At 42.4% G+C, this 17,171-nt stretch overlaps 1 protein-coding gene across 2 annotated transcripts in view; it reads left to right on the top strand.

The window, feature by feature from the left end:
* Positions 1–17,171, top strand: part of Sik3 (SIK family kinase 3) — a 207,249-nt gene that overhangs the window by 140,366 nt on the left and 49,712 nt on the right. For both annotated transcript variants that reach the window (XM_048417531.3, XM_048417532.3), the window contains exon 5: positions 16,973–17,097. In XM_048417531.3, the coding sequence (XP_048273488.2) occupies positions 16,973–17,097 (125 nt within the window). The remainder of the gene's footprint in view (positions 1–16,972; positions 17,098–17,171) is intronic.

Genomic DNA, 17,171 nt, shown 5'->3' on the forward strand with positions numbered 1-17,171 from the left:
CCATGTATAAGAACTAGATTTTCCCTCCACTGGAGTTTGAAAGTGCTTGACTATTAAGACTTAATAAGATAACGTCCGGGTGGATAGAGAGAAAGGTTGGGGAGCAAAGGCAGGAAGGTAATAGGGGCCGTTTAAAAATGCTGCAGATGGTAGGGTCCTGCATGAGGATGGTGACAGCAGACACAGGAAAGTAGGAAGGGTGACAAACATGGGGGAAGCAAGGAGAATTTCTAGGACAGCAGCAGTTGACGGAGCCATCAGGAAGGAACTTCCCATCAAATATTTTATTGGAATAGAAATTATGTTTAGCCATCAACAGTAAACATAAATTTCTTTGTAGCATTCTTGTTTAGTGGTTGATACATTGCTACTTTAGAGCAATTTAAGTCTTGTTTCCAAAGATTAAGTAGTGAGATTTCTATGTTTTTAAAAAATCTATATCTAAGAAAAACATTAAACAGAGCTGGCTTACTCCCTAAAGAAAAGTGCTTTCAAATTTCAGACGTAATGAGAATGTTTTGAAAATTGTGGAAACTTATTTTCTTTATCCTAAGGAAGTTGGAAACTTTTCCCTTTAAATGTCGACTCCCAGAGTGGGCTCCACGAGACAGTTTCCACTCCCATGTTATTGTTTTAGTTGGCAGTCAGGAGACGGCAAGGACCTCCAGGGTAGCTACAGAAAAGTCAGCCCTTTGCAAGGGTTCCAGAGTGCATAGGTTTGAGGGACAGTGGAAAGTTGGGACCTCAGGGCAGTGAGAGTGGCATTTTTTAAAAAGTGGGAAATCAAAACAGTTTTTTTGTCCACTGACCTTTTGCAGTCCATCAGAAAATCTGAGACACCATTAAGAAAGACGAGGTGGGAGACCTGGTTTCTGAGACTGTTGGACTATGCTGGGATCCGAGAGAAATCTCATGCAGTCTTCACCAATCAGTCCATTCTTGACTCCCTACCCAGAACTCTTTATTGAGCTAGCTCTCACACCTTCAAGGCAGACGGGCAGTAAGCAGGGAACCAGAGAAGATGATTATGGCCTCTTAAATTCAGGTCATAATTGAACCTAACTTTTGCTGTGTCCCTCGGATGGCATGTGACACTCGTGTAGAAAGTGCTGAGTAACCCTGTTTTGTGTTAAGTGGTTAGAAAGTTGGGAACCAGAGACATGACTCACGGACTAAGAACACTTGCCATGCAGCCATGAGGACTAGTGTAGCATGAGGGCCGGCTTGTTGGGGTTTCTGTCCTGCCCAGTACCCCACAGCGGGCAAGTTCCAAAGAAAATCAATCACACAGAGATCTCTATGTTATAAAGCTAATTGGCCCATTAGGTCAGGCTACTTATTAGCTCTTATAACTTATGTTACCCCATTATCCTTATCTATGTTAGCCACATGGCTTGGTACCTTTTTCAGTTGTCAGCTTACATGTTGCCTCTTTGGTGATCTGCGCAGGAGTGGCAGAGGGAGTTTCCTCCTCCCTAGCCTTATCCTATTCTCATTGCCCCGCCTCTACTTCCTTTCTGGTTGACCCACCTATACTTCCTGCCTGGCCAATCAGCGTTTTATTAAAATACATGATTGACAGAACACAGACAATTCTCCCACACCAGACTAGAGTAGGGATCCCAGCACTATGTGACAGACCTGGCTAACCCGGTAACTCCAACTCTGAGGAGTCACTCTTGGCTCCCCACAAGTACACAGATGCATGAATATTCCTACATATATGCACACAACAGATGTAAACTAATTTTAAAGAATAATACAAATAATAGTAGAAGAATCTGAAAAAAAGTATCTCTTCTGGTAACCAGAGAGATGGCCTAGAGGTTAAGCGTGTGTACTGCTCTTGCAGATGGCCCAAGTTTGGTTGCCAGCACTCGATTTGGGTAGTTTACTGCTGTCTACAACTCTAGCCCCAGGGAATCTGAAACCCTCTTCTGGCCTCTGAGGGCACTACACTCACCATGCACATGTCCCCACAGAAGTACATACATGTATATAAGTAAATTTTAAATTAAAATTGTCTCTCCCGAATCTCACTCCTAAGACTAAAACCCTATAAATCAAATATCAATATTGTTTTATTCAAAAGGTAATATATATGTGTGTGTGTGTGTGTGTGTGTTTATTTTGTATGAAAAGATTCTAAAGTTAAAATGGAAACATTTTTGTCAGTTGTAGTTCTGTGTTGTAAGTGAGCGGTCAAGAATGACCGCACTTATAAGGATTCACAGAAGCTACTCGGCCAGTGCAGAAGCTGCCTTGTCAGATCTTTCCTTGTGGTCTCCACACGGCAGAAGGAAAAGAGCTCAGCCTGCTGGGGTGTGTAAGGAGTGATGGGATGCCTGAAAAGACCTCTTTTACACAAATCTTAATCCCATGCTTCGGGCTGTGTTCTACTCCATGTTGTGTCTATAGTAGCTTTGATATTAAAATTATCAACAGCTTAATGTAGGAGAAAGTTCACGTTCCAACAAGATGCATTCTGGTTAGCCTGCAGGTTTTGTGCTCCTGAGGATGTGTAGACATACACATTGGAGAAGCAGAAGATAATTTCTTCCGCAGCTGCAGAGTCATTTTATACAAACCTCTGGTTCATGTACTTTACACCTGTTCCTTTCTTGAGCCTTTGGGGTTTCTGTGCTGGTATCTATTAATGAATGACCCTTATTTGGGAGATAGTTGGAAAATGAGGGAAAGAGGGGTCTAGAATAGAAAAAGAGAAGGATGCAGAAGGCTGCAAAAACATGGAAACTTTTGCTTTGAGACCTTGGACAAAAACAAGAAGCTGTGGATGGAAGTCTGGGCATTACCTTTGCCTCCTCTGCCCTGGCTGAGGAGCCTGAGCTGAGGGTAGGGTAGGATACTCATGTGCTTATGTGTGTGTGTGTGTCCCTATCCAGGAAGAACAGCTCCAGCTTTCAAATTACTTTGTCTCTGGGACCACAGTGGACACTATAAGTCAGTAAGGATGTGAGCACTTCCCAGCCAACAGAGACATACTTTTGCTCCCCATCAGATGCAAACCCACGTGAATAGGTCAAATAAAAACTGTTGCTTCATAGTCTAGATAATACAGATAGCTAAGACAAAGAAAATTTCAGGCTTACTAATGTTGAAGAAACTGAAAGTTTTGAAATTTTTAAGCAATCAAATGATAAACTGAAAGAAAATTGGAGACACTTAGCTGTAATTTCTAACTCACGCTGTTTTGCAAAAGCATTGATAATTTGTCTGTTCAATGTGTTGCTTATTTTATTAGAGGATATAAATACTACAGGGTCTTTCCTAGGTCTATCCAAGACCATGTTTTGCTGATTCTTTCACAGAAGCACACTCCACAGCTACAGTTGATGTTGGGAAAGGGTTTGCATGCCCTTCACTCTATGTCAAAGATATCTGTAGTATATTGCATGAAATTTGCAAGACACTTAAAATTAAAGGGATGATGGACATTTTGGGATGTGTGTACTTGCACTTACATTCATGCTTGCATGCACACACTTATACAAATAATAAAATAATTTAAGACTAAAAAGATGTTAGCGGGCATAGTGCCATACATCTTTAATCGCAGCTTGGGATGCAGAGGCAGGAGGGCAGCTAGAGCTATGTAGAGAACTGACTCAGAGTAACAGCAGCAACAACAATAACAAAAAATAAGAGAATGTAAAAGTAAAAAGGTGTATGAGATTGCTTTCTCAGAAAGTCCCTATTAGACCAGAATCTGGTTCTCATTATGAGTTTAGAAATATACTTTTTTCAGTTCTCTTAAAGATCATAAGAGAGCAAATATAATATTTCTGTCTGTTTACTCAGTGTCAAACAGAAAAGACCAGTTTGTTAATGGTAGGCCTGGGCATTTTGTTTTTGTTTTAAAAGTGCCCTGAGCTATGTGGTCCTTGGCTCTTCGCTCAGGCTGCACAAAGCCCACCATTAATTTGACACCTCCAACAGCATACAGGAGCCTTTCTGAGCCAGTGATTTCCCAGTCTTCAGGTCTCAGTGCTCCTAGAGATTCATATCTCAGAAGTTAATAGTAAAGGGTGGGGGCTATAGCTCAGTGGTAGAGCGTCTGTCTGTCTAGCATGTTCAGGGTACTGGGTTTGACACTTGGCACACAAAGACCCTATAGGAGAGGAAAAGGAGAGAAAGGAAGAGGGAGGTCAGGCACACGCTTATAATCCCAGCTTGGGAAATGGAAACTGTTGAGGACATCATTTGCTACATAACCAAGACCAGCCTGGGATAAATGAGAATCTATCTCAACCCCACACTCCTCCTAGATCCCCCCTCCCCCGAAATTATAGTGATTTCTCTCACCTTTTCTATTTTTTAGGCGTTAATAAATGGAGTAGTTCTTTAGATCTTTCTAAATGCAGTTATTGGAGTACCTCTGAGTGTAATTTGACTGTGTCTGCCGTTGGGCAGGGGGCTAATGATCAGATTTATCTCTCAACCCATCCATTGCTCAGTTAGGCAGTTGACTGCCATAATCATTTTCATCGGGAGTTAGATATTCCTTTATTCCTTGTAGTTTGTTAAATTTATATGTTCTGGACCCCTGGACTATATAAGGAACGAGTAACACTAATGTTGAAATTCAAATTAATGAGAGTGAAAGGATAATTATGCAATGCTTCAAGTTATACTTTGTCAAATTTATGAATCACCTTGCTTATCACAGTTATTATATAACACATCAAGACATGATTCTAAGGTTCAGAAGCCGATTTTTTTTAAAAAAAATATTTATTTGTTTATTATGTATACCACATTCCTTCCATGGATGCTTGCATGCCAGGAGAGGGCACCAGATCTCATTATAGATGACTGTGAGCCACCATGTGGTTGCTGGGAATTGAACTCAGAACCTCTGGAAGAACAGTCAGTGCTCTTAACCAGTGAGCCATCTCTCCAGCCCCCGATTTTTTTTTTTGATATTTATTTATTTTGCAGCATTCTGTCTACATGTATGCTGCAGGCCAGAAGAGGGCACCAGATCTCATTACAGATGGTTGTGAGCCACCACGTGGTTGCTGGGACTTGAACTTAGGACCTCTGGAAGAGCAGGCAGTGCTCTTAACCACTGAGCCATCTCTCCAGCTCCCAGAAGCCGAATTTTTAAAAACTTTGTATAGACAGACAAACATACATACACGATACAGATGTGCTGCATTCAAATTTTATATATTCATATCCATGTATTTGTAAATGTACATGCTGTGGTGGTGCATCCACAGTGTATAGTAAATAATTACAACAATGGCCCTAAGCTTGATAATCCATTTTATCACTTGAAAAAAACAGAACATGAAAATAATTCAAATAAACTGATTTGGTGGTTCAGGTTCAAATACATCCATCCACTCTACACCCCAGCTCATTAAAAGATTTACCTATTTTAACTAATTAATTTCAGTGCATATGTAACTTCTAAAATAAGCAGAATATATCAAATAGAAATGAATATTTTCCCTAAGTGTGTTAGTGTGGGCGCTGCTAGTGTGGGCACTATTAGTGGTGACTTTACTCTGTCCTGAACTTGATGAAGAAGGACTTTTCAACTACTTACTTTGCCTTTGTGAAACAGTGGCTAGCCTCAAACTCAAGATCCTGTTATCTCAGTCTCTGGAACTAAACATGTCTCCCACTATACCAAGCTCTTTTAAATCAACTATTTTGTTTCTTGAGGAAGAGGTAGAAGAATTGAGACAGATTTCTATGTACTAAAGGCAGGCCTAAACTATTTTATCATAAACAATAGAATTTTTTAAAAAATTTCCTTCTCGGGAGGTTTTAAGACAATACTTTGTGGATTTTTTTTTTTTACACTTTTTCTTATTGACCTTATTGATCTCTACATTTTTCTCTGTTCCCCTCCCTGCCTCTCTCCTCCCCATTAACCCCCTCCCACGGTCCCCATGCTCCCAATTTACTCAGGAGATCTTGTTTTTCTACTTCCCATGTAGATTACTTTGTTTTAAAAGGAGTTTGTCCCTGGGTGTGGTAGCCCACTGGTGAAACTGAGGCACTTGGCCTGCAGAGGCAGAAGACTGACGCCTGCACAAGACTGACTGAAGGCCAAGGCCAGCCTGGTGTGGGTCCCAGGGTATTGGGTGCGAGGCTGGAGCTCACAGGATGGGAGGGAGGGCTGACTCCCACAGGTTGTCCTCTGGCTCGCACGCACATAACAGACATGCGTTGTCCACACCCAATCCAGCGAACCAGATAGATGTTTTTAAATGTTGGAAAAAGAAAAGAACAAAAAGGAATGTGAGTCAAAAGAGTTGAAGAATACTGGTTTCTTGTACAATTTAATGTAAAGGAGTTTCCCTTATATTCTAATCTAACGAGAATCTTATTTTTATTGGTCACATTAGAAATTTTCTTTCTTTTTTTCTTTTTTTCTTTTTTCTTTCTTTTTTGGGAGAAGGGGTGGGTCTTGTTTGTTTGTTGGTTTTTTTGAGATAGGGTTTTTCTGTATAGTCCTGGATGTCCTGGAACTTACTCTGTGGAGCAGGCTGGCCTTGAGCTCAGAGATCTGCCTTTCTCTGCCTCCATAGTGCTGGGATCAAAGGTACCTGCTACCACTGCCTGCCTAGCTCTTCTCTCCACCCCTTCTTCCCTCTCTCCCCCTCCCCCCTTTGTTTTGAAACAGGTCTCACTCTGTAGTCCAGACTGGTCTGGCCTCAAACCTGTAGCAATCCTCCTAGCCTTGCCTCCCATGTGGTAGGATTGTAATCATGCGCCAGTAGGTTTTATTGATAAAACCGTTAAGGAAGTCACACTTGTCTCTCACATACGATTGCCTTCTGAAGGTTGCTGATGGCACAATTCTCTAGTCGTTATTTGTCTCACCCACAGTCTAGTTTACAGACGTTAAGGACCATGTATGTCCTATCCATATTGTTCTGAGAACACAGTAGTAGAGCATCAGACATAGGAAGTATTACCACATATATCTCTCAGGGTTACAACTTTGATGACTCCAGTCATGTGAATTATGTTTATCTTTTAGCTTTGGCCTAAGAAAAACATTTTTTTTAAACTCACAGGCCATACCTTAGAGCTAGAAAAATGCCCTTCCACTTTCCTTTCTCCAAATGTAGACTCTTTCTTATCAAGTCATGTCCAATTTATTGTTATGTGTGTTCATGATGTGTGTGTATGGGTGTGCATGCCAGTGCAAACTTGCAGAGGTCAAAGGACAGCTTTGTTGAGTTGAGTTCTCTCCTACCTTTCCATAGTTCTCAGGGATCAAACTCAAATAATCAGACTTGGATGCTCACCCACCAAGAGCTGTCTTGCTAGCCCCATATGTCTAATTTTTGTGTGTGTTTGCTTAGCTGGTTGGGGTTTTGTTGTTGTTTGGAGACAGGATCTCACTAAGTAGCCATGGCTAGCCTCCAACTCATAGAGAGTCACTTCCCTCTGCTTCCTGGGTGCTGAGACTAAAGGCATATGCTATCACGCCTGGTCCCTGACTTTTCATTTGAAAACTACTATATTTAAATACTATGTTTCCACTTGGTATCATTAATTTCTGTTTAAACTTTAAAGAGGTCTTTCTCCATTGTGCCCTGTGAAAGGTACAGTAAAACTTTGAGTTATACGCTAACCTGCCAGTCTGAGGAGCTCGCTGAGTGATGGACCTTTATGGCTCTAATTTGTTATGATTTAGCATTGTGACCATGATACTGCGCCTTACTGTTTCTAACAGTTCCAGTGGCTCTTGTCTTCTTTTATCTCAAGTATCTAATTACAGCCCCTTTTCATCTACTCACTACCGAGTTTAACATGGAGACTGACATTGGCAAGGCTTTTCAATTTTGCTTTCTTATGAGGTGAGTTGGGTAGTGTCATCTGTGTTAGAGTAGAGGAGATTGGCTTATTCCTCCCAAAATAATGAATTTGGTGATTCCACCTGCTAGTGTATCTTGGGAAACCCCAGTAAGCTCTTCACTGTAAATGTCAATGTAATATCGGCCCAAATCCCCCAAAATAGGATAATGACTGAGTTTTAAATTTTCCCCTGAGGGATTTCCCCTGAACGTGTTTTCGGGTTGCCAGTCTCTAGTCACCATCACTTCTTTATTAGCTTCTATTCAGGAAGTTCAGCCAGGGGTTGGAGCAATTGCTAAATACCAAGGACTTCCCAAAAGTTGTCTTCATGGTGAACTCATACTATGATTCCTGGGAGATGTCAGACTCGCCCTTCCTCAGCTGTGCTCCTGAGAGCCACACAGCCTACTGCTGTTTTCTTCCTCAAAACAAACAAGAAAACAAACAATAATAACAACAATAAAAATAATCACAAAGCCTTGAGTTACATGGCTTATAGAATTAGTTCCCTTTCTGTGATGTGTTCCATTTTAACAGTCTATGGTACACCCTAGTTCTTATTTATGTATTTCTTGTACTCATTTTGGTCTTTGTTTTGTTTTGTTTTGGTTTACTTTTGAGTCATTTCCAGCAAGCACACCCCACTTTCCCTGTAAGTTCATTGAGAAATCAAACAAGGGCCAGATTAATTCTGCTTTGGGGTGCTTGTCCCTCGTTGCAATCGTGGCCCTCAGAAGCTTTCAGATTTGACAGAATGAAGGATCTTGTCATAGTGCTTCCTAGTGAGGTTGGTCACTTAGAGATGTGCGTATGTTCCCAGTTTGCGCTGTCCTTCTGCTCCGCCTCTCAGCTGTTCACTTATATATTATAGCAGGAAGGGAGGCCTAGGCCTCCAAAAGGCTTGGCTGTCAATTACACCACACCGTACTGCTTTGTGCACGCTGAGAACATTGGAGCTGGTGGGAGGTTATGCCTCATCTGTTTACATCTGCTTTGGATTGTTCCTTGGTCAACCAGAAAAGAAGTCAAGGCTATTGCTCTGAAGTGGTGGACCAAACAAGAAAATTTGCTTCTAGAATTGTCCTGATTTTTAAATTAGTGCCACCAGCTCTGCTCTTTTCTTTACCACATTTCACATACCCAGCTAATGATGCGCTTATTTTTAGGATACAGTATCGCTACCTTATATAGCTGCAGGCTGCTCATCTTGCCTAGAACAAAGAGTTTTCAAGGCTCTAAATCAATAGCAACCTCTGGTATTTAAACCCTCATAGATGATGAGCATAGGGTTCAAATTAGTCTTCTGCTTTGCATTATGAGAAAAGAACTACATTACCATTTCAGCCTGCAGACAAATGCTAACCAACTGGGTGTTGGGAGCTGGAAAAGAGACTTAGCAAATTATGTTGAGTTATTCACGGGTGGAGAAATAAATGGCCATAGGCCACATAAGAAGACTGCTCCACCCATATTGCTTCTGCTGTGTGGGGTGAGTATCTAACTTATGCAATTTTCTTTGTGTGTGCCCACATGCACGTGTGCATATTCATGTGTGGGCACATGTAACTCAGAAGATATCATTGATCATTGTTTAAGTGCTGTCCCACTGGCCACTTTGGACACAGGGTCTTTTACTGGTACCTAGGCCTCCCTGATTAAGCAGCATTGCCTGACCAGCAGCTTCTGAATCCATCTGTCTCCCTGTCCCCAGCACTGGAGTGAGAAATCTTTGTCACCACGCTCAGCGATGAGGATCTAACTCAGGTCCTCATGCTTGCGTGGTCATCATCTGACTGACTGACCTCACCAGCCCTTCTTTTTTTTTTTTCTGTTATGACTTTGGTTTCTTTGGTAAACTTTTATGACATTTATCACTTTGGGTTGACTCTGCAGGCCATAAATCTTTTCCCATTGCTGGTAGGTAAATAATAAAGAATGTCATCTCTCTTTTTTTATTATTTTTATTGAGCTACACATTTTCCCCACTCCCCCTTCCTTCCTCTCCTCTTCCCTCCTACTCTCCCCCTTCCCCCCAAGAATGTCATCTTTTTAAGTTGACACTAGCTAGTATCAGTTGTCTGCAAAGAACTGCTGGGTGTTTCCATTTATTGTTCAAGATGATGTTTTAAGTTGGGCATAGGGCACGCACATGTAATCTCAGCCTTTGGGAGACTAAGGCAGGCGGATTGAAAATTGGCCAACCTGGTCTCAACATTCCACCCAAAAGGTGATATTTTAACATCCCACCAAAAGGTTTTGTATGTATGTATGTATGTATGCATGCATGCATATGTATCTGTATGTGTGTGTGAACATAATTAACTACCAATTGATGTACACATGTCTTTGGAAATCTAAGTCAAAGATTTCTGAACATTATAGATGTGATCTTCCCTTTAAGATGCCCTTCATTCAGAAATTATTTCTTCCTATGGCATGGTTTTGATACATAATCTACATATGTACAAATACTTCTTCTCCCTTTATATCAAGTATCTTCTCCAGGATAGGAAGCAATGAGTACATGCCTGCTGCCTAGGCAAAGGGGGTGACTGCTGGTTGGTACAGGGCTTCTTTCTGTGATAAAATACTCTGAAATTGGCTTTGGTTACCCAATACACCTTAATTAGAGGAAATTATAAAATATCTTCTTTATATTCCTTGTTAAGGCTGTTGGGGGAATAAGAACAGTTTGAGAGTGACGCTGTGGTGAGAATGTATCAAGAACCAAAGGTTATAGTTCATTATAACCAAAGTCCCTTTATCTTGTCTTACAGAACTTCTCAAGGCAGAGTAGGGGGGAAGGGAAGCAGAGGCCCACAGAGCCCAGCATTTACAGCTGAGAACCTCTCACCTAGTGCTGTGTGCACTCGGGGGCAAGGAGAATTCTTACTCAAGCCTCGTGGGAGATCCAGGACAGTCCCTGACTGCTTACACTTACTCGCAAGCTAGCTGAGTGCTCTGCCCCTGACTGTGTCCCCTCCGGCCCATTCAGTTTCCAGCCACTTTCCCCCCTTTGCCTCCCCAGATCAACTATCTTCATTTTTTTTTAAGTTTTGTGTGTATGATATGTGGTGTATATTTGGTTTCTGCATGCATATGTGTGCACCTGCACTTGGAGGCTACAGGACATCAGATGTCCTATGCTATCCCTCTGCATTTTATTCTCTGAAAGCAGGGTTTCTTGCTGAATTTGCAGCTGGCAGTCAGCCAGCCCTAGCTCCTCCTCCTTAGCATGTGCATGTTGACTACACTCAGCCTTTTAGTGAGCGCTTCAGATTGAAACTCAGGTTTATACAGGAAGCTCTCTTACATGCTGAGTTGTCTTGCGAGCCCCCTACTTCTTTTCCGAGCCATCCCTGTGATCACGCCCCTTGTGCTTTGGTTTATCTCTAGGAATTATCGCATTGCTGTGCGACGCTGGAAGTCTTCCATGTATTCATGTTGAATGAATGAGTAAAGAGATGGAGGAATTTACTTAGAGTCTTGTAATGGAAGTGTTAGGAGTATGAAACATTAGTAAATAAATAATGAGGAGCAGTAGAAACAAGAGCCATTCCAAAGCTGGAATTCATGAAGCGCCTATTGAATAGAAATAATGACTTTGTAGGTTCAGAGAGGCAGAGCAAACATGATCTCTGAGGCTTTTTGCTGTTATTAAATCTACTGTTTGGGTGTTTCCGACCCAAGCCAGTGAGAATCCATTCTTGTTTTACTTTGCTTTATTTTTTGTTATGAGATATTTCAGTTGTCTGTACTATAAACTGTAAAAGCTGCTCACCCACTTCTCCCTACCCCTGCTTTCTACCACACATCCCAGTGTCTCCTCGCTGCTTTGCTAAACTGCCAACAGTATTCAGAAATAGCCTTCTGCTTGAAGTGTGTATGAAAGTGCCCACGAAGGTAAGCAGCTAAGAGAAACTAGAGCAGATACTTTCTCCAGCTCATTTTTTCAACTCCTCAAGTATTTATTAGAGGGAGCTGAGTTTTCAAGAGGAGTTCCAATGTTCCTGTGTGTTAATAATTTGAGGTTTCTCTTGCACGGATAATTTAAATCTTTAAAAACAACTTATGTTAAAGTTAAATGCACGTTGAACTAGTCAGACTTCTGGCTTACCAGCATGCATGGCAGTGCCGAAGAGGACTGGGGTGAAGAGCTGCAGAGCAGGCAGTATACTATACTCTAAAGGAAACTTTGGTTTACAGTAACAATATGTCAGGAGGAGTGTGGACCTGGGCCTGCTAGCTTTGGTACTTAAACTGCAGTTAAGTCCTCTTTTATGGTATGACCAAAGATGCCACATTGCGAGTCTCATTTGTGATGCCAGCGAGCGTTCTGCTGCTGAGCCCAGTCCTCTTTTACTTTTTGTTCTGACCTCACTGAGCAACCCAGGCTGGCCTCAAACTTGAGGTTCTCCTGCCTTAGCCTTCAATTATCTGGGGTTACAGGCTTGTGCCAGCAGTCTGGTTTTGTTAAGATTTTTAGCATCTTATCCTTACTAGCTTATAAAGAAAGAGTCTGGACAATGTTCACTCTTTGCAGACTGTGATGTTTGTTTCAGAAGTTGGATATTAGAAAGATTTGAGCTGTTTTCTTCTAGTCCTAGCACTCAGAAGGCCAAGACAGGAGGACCGTGAATTGGAGGCCAGCCTGGGCTACATAATAGTGAGACCTTTTCTCCAAAAAGTGGATCAGTTGGGAGAACTTTCAACTGATTGTTTCATTCATAAGAAGCATTTGTTGTTTGTTTTGGGATATAATACAACTATGGAGTCTGGGATGGCCCTGGAACTCACAATGTAGACCAATCTGACCTCAAATTCACATATTTCTATCTGCTTCTGTCTCGAGAGGAATTACAGGCATGAGACACCATGCCAGGTCATAAGCAGTATTCTTACACAATCACTATGCTTAAAGACATTGTAGGTACCAGGAAGGAGTCAGAAAAAAAATAAATAACTTTTTTAAATGGTTTTTAAAAATATGAGTGCTTATATTTATGTCATTTCTCTCCCACCTCTCACCTCTTTAACCCCTTTCAGGAGCCCCCACTCCTCTTCCAGTTTATCACCTCTTTAATTGTTAATGGTGAGAGTGTGCGTGCATCATGTGTGTTGTTCTGACTACTTGATATTGTAATCTATGGTGTATTCTATGGGGCCTCATCCCTGTGGAAGGGAAGCCTGACTCTTCCTCTCTTGGCAGCTGTTTATTGCCTGTAGCTCTTCTTCTAGAGGCAGGGCCTGTGAGAGTCCCTCTTTTCGAGCTGGAATGTCAACTGGTGTTGTCATTGTACAAGCCTTGTTCAGGCAGCTCTAATAAATAGTTCTTAAGGAACTTGAGAGAAACAGAATAGATTTCTCCAAGAGAAGCAAAGTGTTTTAAAAGCTGAATTACACATACACAGACACACCCCTAAAACAAGAAGTAAAGAGAAAGTCATGGGAGTACAGAAAAGTTAGGGGATGTAAGAGATTTTGCAAAGAGGTATTTATTTCTAATGATGTTTTGTTTCTCCCGCTGTAATGAGTTGAATCAGGCCCTGGGCCCCCAAGCCCCTTGTGATGAGTCAGTTATCTTCAGCACCTTGGGTGAGGTGGATAGGAGGTAGAAGTTCTGGTATGTAGCCCATTGAATCATCAGTGTGAGAAGGCACCAGCAACCGTGTTCAGGAGAGGGCTGTCAGTGATTTTACTTAATTTACTTCTGTGAGCCTTTCTCAGGTTTCTGCTGTGCGTTAAAAACACTGTGCAGAGACAAGAACAAATAAAACCATCCCTTTCTGTCAGTAATCAGCAGAGGGCTTGAACACAGTAATATACAAAGCACAGAATAAGGCGGAGTAGTGGAGTAGTGGCTGGAATGTAGGAGAATAAACAAAAGGCTATGACAACCCAGAGGAAGCCATTGTCATGATATTTTCTGCTGGAAATCAGTTACAGCTTCATACAGGAAGTGATATTTGACTGGGCCTTGGAAATGAATGCATTTTAAAGGTGGGAAAGATAAGTACTGGTCTGGCACAGACAGGAAGTAGTAAAGAGAAAGATGTGTAAACACAGGATGTGAGCCCTTAGTAATGGAGTCTAGTCAGAGGTAAGTTGGAGAGCTATGTAGGGTAGTAGGGCTGGCTGTGATGGACCTTAATGACAGTGCTGTAATAAAGACTGTTCTATAAGCAGAAGAGAGCCACCTTTTTTTTTTTTCCTTTTCTGTTTTTTTATGCAAGGTGGAAATCGGATCTGATTTTGTGTGACTGAGCTCTGAGTGAACAGCCCAGAGGGAAGTTAAGTGACATAGGTAGGAAGCATAGTGAGTCTTATCAGAGATGAGAAGGGCATGTGGAAGATGGTAGGTAGGAATGGGGTCTGGAAAGATGGCTAAGCAATCCAGAACACTTGCTGCTCCTGAGGACCAGAGTTCAAATCCCTGCACATATGTCAACTCACAAAACGCCTAAAATTCCAGCTTCAAGGGATCTATTTCTCTTTTGCTGGCCTTCATGAGCACCTACACAAACATGTGTGCATATACCCATATCCCACACACATAAATTTAAAAAAAAAATCCTAGAGATGGAAACAAAACGGGAAAGGTGTTCAAGATACACAAGACAGAGGTTCTGAGTGCTATCCAACTCAGAGGGAAAAGGAGAGAGGAGCTAAGGATGATGCCAGTGTCTTTAGTAACAGAAGGGACCACTATTAGTGAGCCCTGGGAGCATCACTGGAAGAGCAGATTTGATAATTAGAAAACAGTCTCTTTCCAAGCAGGTTCTGGGGAATCCAGGACAGGAACTTAAGACTCAGAAGGGAAGTGAGATGAGACACTGCGGGACGTGGAAAGTCAGCCCCGAGAGGCAGCCAAAGCCAACAGGTCCTCACTGGCAAACTCCTCTCTGGCTAGATAGAAAGAAGGAGTACAGAGGGCAAAAGGAGATTTACCTTCCAACAGGACAATAAGGATGTGGGAGAGGGAAAAGAGGCTCCAGGTTAGTAGGTATCTAGCTTTCAAGTTGCTAGGGGTACAGGGAATGTGGTGTGCCTGGGGCAAGAGATAGTTCAGCCTATCACGGAGGCTGTCCAGAAATCAAAATATTTATATGCTATGGTCTTTATCTTTGGATAAAGCCAGCAAGCCAGCCACTCGTTCATTTATTTGCTTTTTTGAGACAGGGTTTCTCTGTGTAGCCCTGACTGTCCTGGAATTCGCTCTGTAAAAACTCAAGAGATCTATCTACCTCTGCCTCCCAAGTGCTGGGATTGAAGGCGTGCTCCACCACCGCCAAAGCCTGCCATTTTTACCTGGTATTTTAGCATTGTTCCCAAAGACTGGTTCCTTCTACTCCTTAGACTAATGAGAATAGGAGAAAATAATGAAAGTGGGCTGTTAAAACAGAGTTGTTAAAATGTAAATGTTCTTTGTTCAGTTTATAAATAAGTTGCATTTTCTTCATTTTGAATATATCACCTCAATAATAACAATGCCACATTGTCTAGTTTTTAAGTGGCCATATGTATATTTGTAAAAAAGCATATGAAAACTCGGAGTCCAATTGAGAAGGCGCCCATGTGTTTCAAGTGCCTTGTGTTTCAAGTGTTTCAGTTGGTGGGCTCCAGCAAATCAGATGTGGCGCCTGTCCAAAACCAGAATGAAAAAATAATGGTGAAAACAGAAATGGAAGTTTAACTAATATACATACATATACATATGTATATACACATATACACATATACATATACATATACATACACACACACACACACACACACACACACACATATATATATAAAACCTTGTCTCGGTGCTACTGCTGTGGACTACCAAGCTATGTAGAAAAGGGACAGAAGTGGGTGCTTCACAGGAAGCTGACTAGTTAACCAGTCTTGCTCAAACCATGGTCTGTTGACCATTATCTCAGCAGTCACTGGTGCTTTGTAGCATAAATGTGCCTCTTGTTATAGGATATATTTCCAGACAACCTGTCTTTCTCTAGAAGAGAAACTCAGTCTGTAGGACAGATGCCAAATGGAGGGAGACGAGGCTTTCAGCTGCTCTTAGTGGCCCTCTAGTGAACAACCAGTGCTTTCATCTGGGTGCGGCACCTCGCACCTGTAATCCCAGTACCCAAGAGAGGGAGGCAGGAAGAGTCCCTAGTTCAAGGCCCCAGACTGGTCTGTATGGACAGCCATAGGCAAGCAAAGGCTGTACACTGAGAACCTGCTTCAAAAAGGGGGGGGGAAGGTCAAAGCTTTTTGTATCAGTGAGGCTGGGGGTGAAAGGCAAGGTACATTAGCTCAGGACCCCTCAAGACAACGTTCTCAGCACAAAGGAGATTTATTTACCCCAGATGAATGGAGAGCAGGGAATAACAGATGAGGACAGAAATTAGAGGGAGAAGGGAGAAAGGAACAAGGGAAATGGGGCCGCGGATGTTTGTCCTGGAGTGACAAAGAATAACCTCTGGATAGAGAGGAGACAGACGTGACCCATAGGAAAATGGCAGTTTATAAAGGTACAAGTGGAAACCCTGCGTTAGGATGATATATTTCATTTTAATTGGGCATACTAATTAGGTGAGCCCAAGGGGGCTTTCAATTGTTGGACTTCAAAACTTTGATAGCTGGACCTTGGTAGTCAACCTCAGGAGGAGGAAGTGGCCAAATAAGGGAGTAGGCCTTGGTGGCTAGCTTTAGGAATGTAATCTAACATTTTCTTAGCAAGGCAGAGGGAATGGGAGAGAAGGGCAAGGCCTGCAGACCCATGCTTGCCAAGCTTGAGCTAGCCAGAGTTCCTTCAGGGGGTGTAGTTCAGTGTAGAGTCATTACTCCACCCTGCCTTCAGTGAGGACCTGTGTTCTATGTCCAGTACAATTAGAAAAGTTTTCTAGCATGGGTCTCCCCTCCCTGCGCCTCCGCTATTTGACCTCTGTTCCTTTCCCCAGCCCACACACGTGAGGCAGGCGCTGCACCTGACTCATCCCCTAGTTCCATTGAGCTCAGGTAATGTGCTGCTTACTTCCTAGATTTGCTTTTCAGCTCGGTGACATGGCCTGTGCTCTGCTGACCAGATGCTAGTGTTTGCTGGGTTGCTGACTCGAATGTTGTCCATTTGCTTTTCTAGACTTCGGCTTCAGCAATCTCTTCACCCCCGGCCAGCTGCTGAAGACGTGGTGTGGCAGCCCGCCCTATGCTGCGCCAGAACTCTTTGAAGGGAAGGAGTATGATGGGCCCAAAGTGGACATCTGGGTAAGTACTGCTCCGTCTTGCCACCCTGTTCCCCTTTCTAGATGACAGCTGTCCTGCTAGAAGACACACAGTGC

This window comes from Myodes glareolus, chromosome 4 (assembly GCF_982192425.1).
Source record: "Myodes glareolus chromosome 4, mMyoGla1.1, whole genome shotgun sequence".
Taxonomy (NCBI): Eukaryota; Metazoa; Chordata; class Mammalia; order Rodentia; family Cricetidae; genus Myodes; species Myodes glareolus.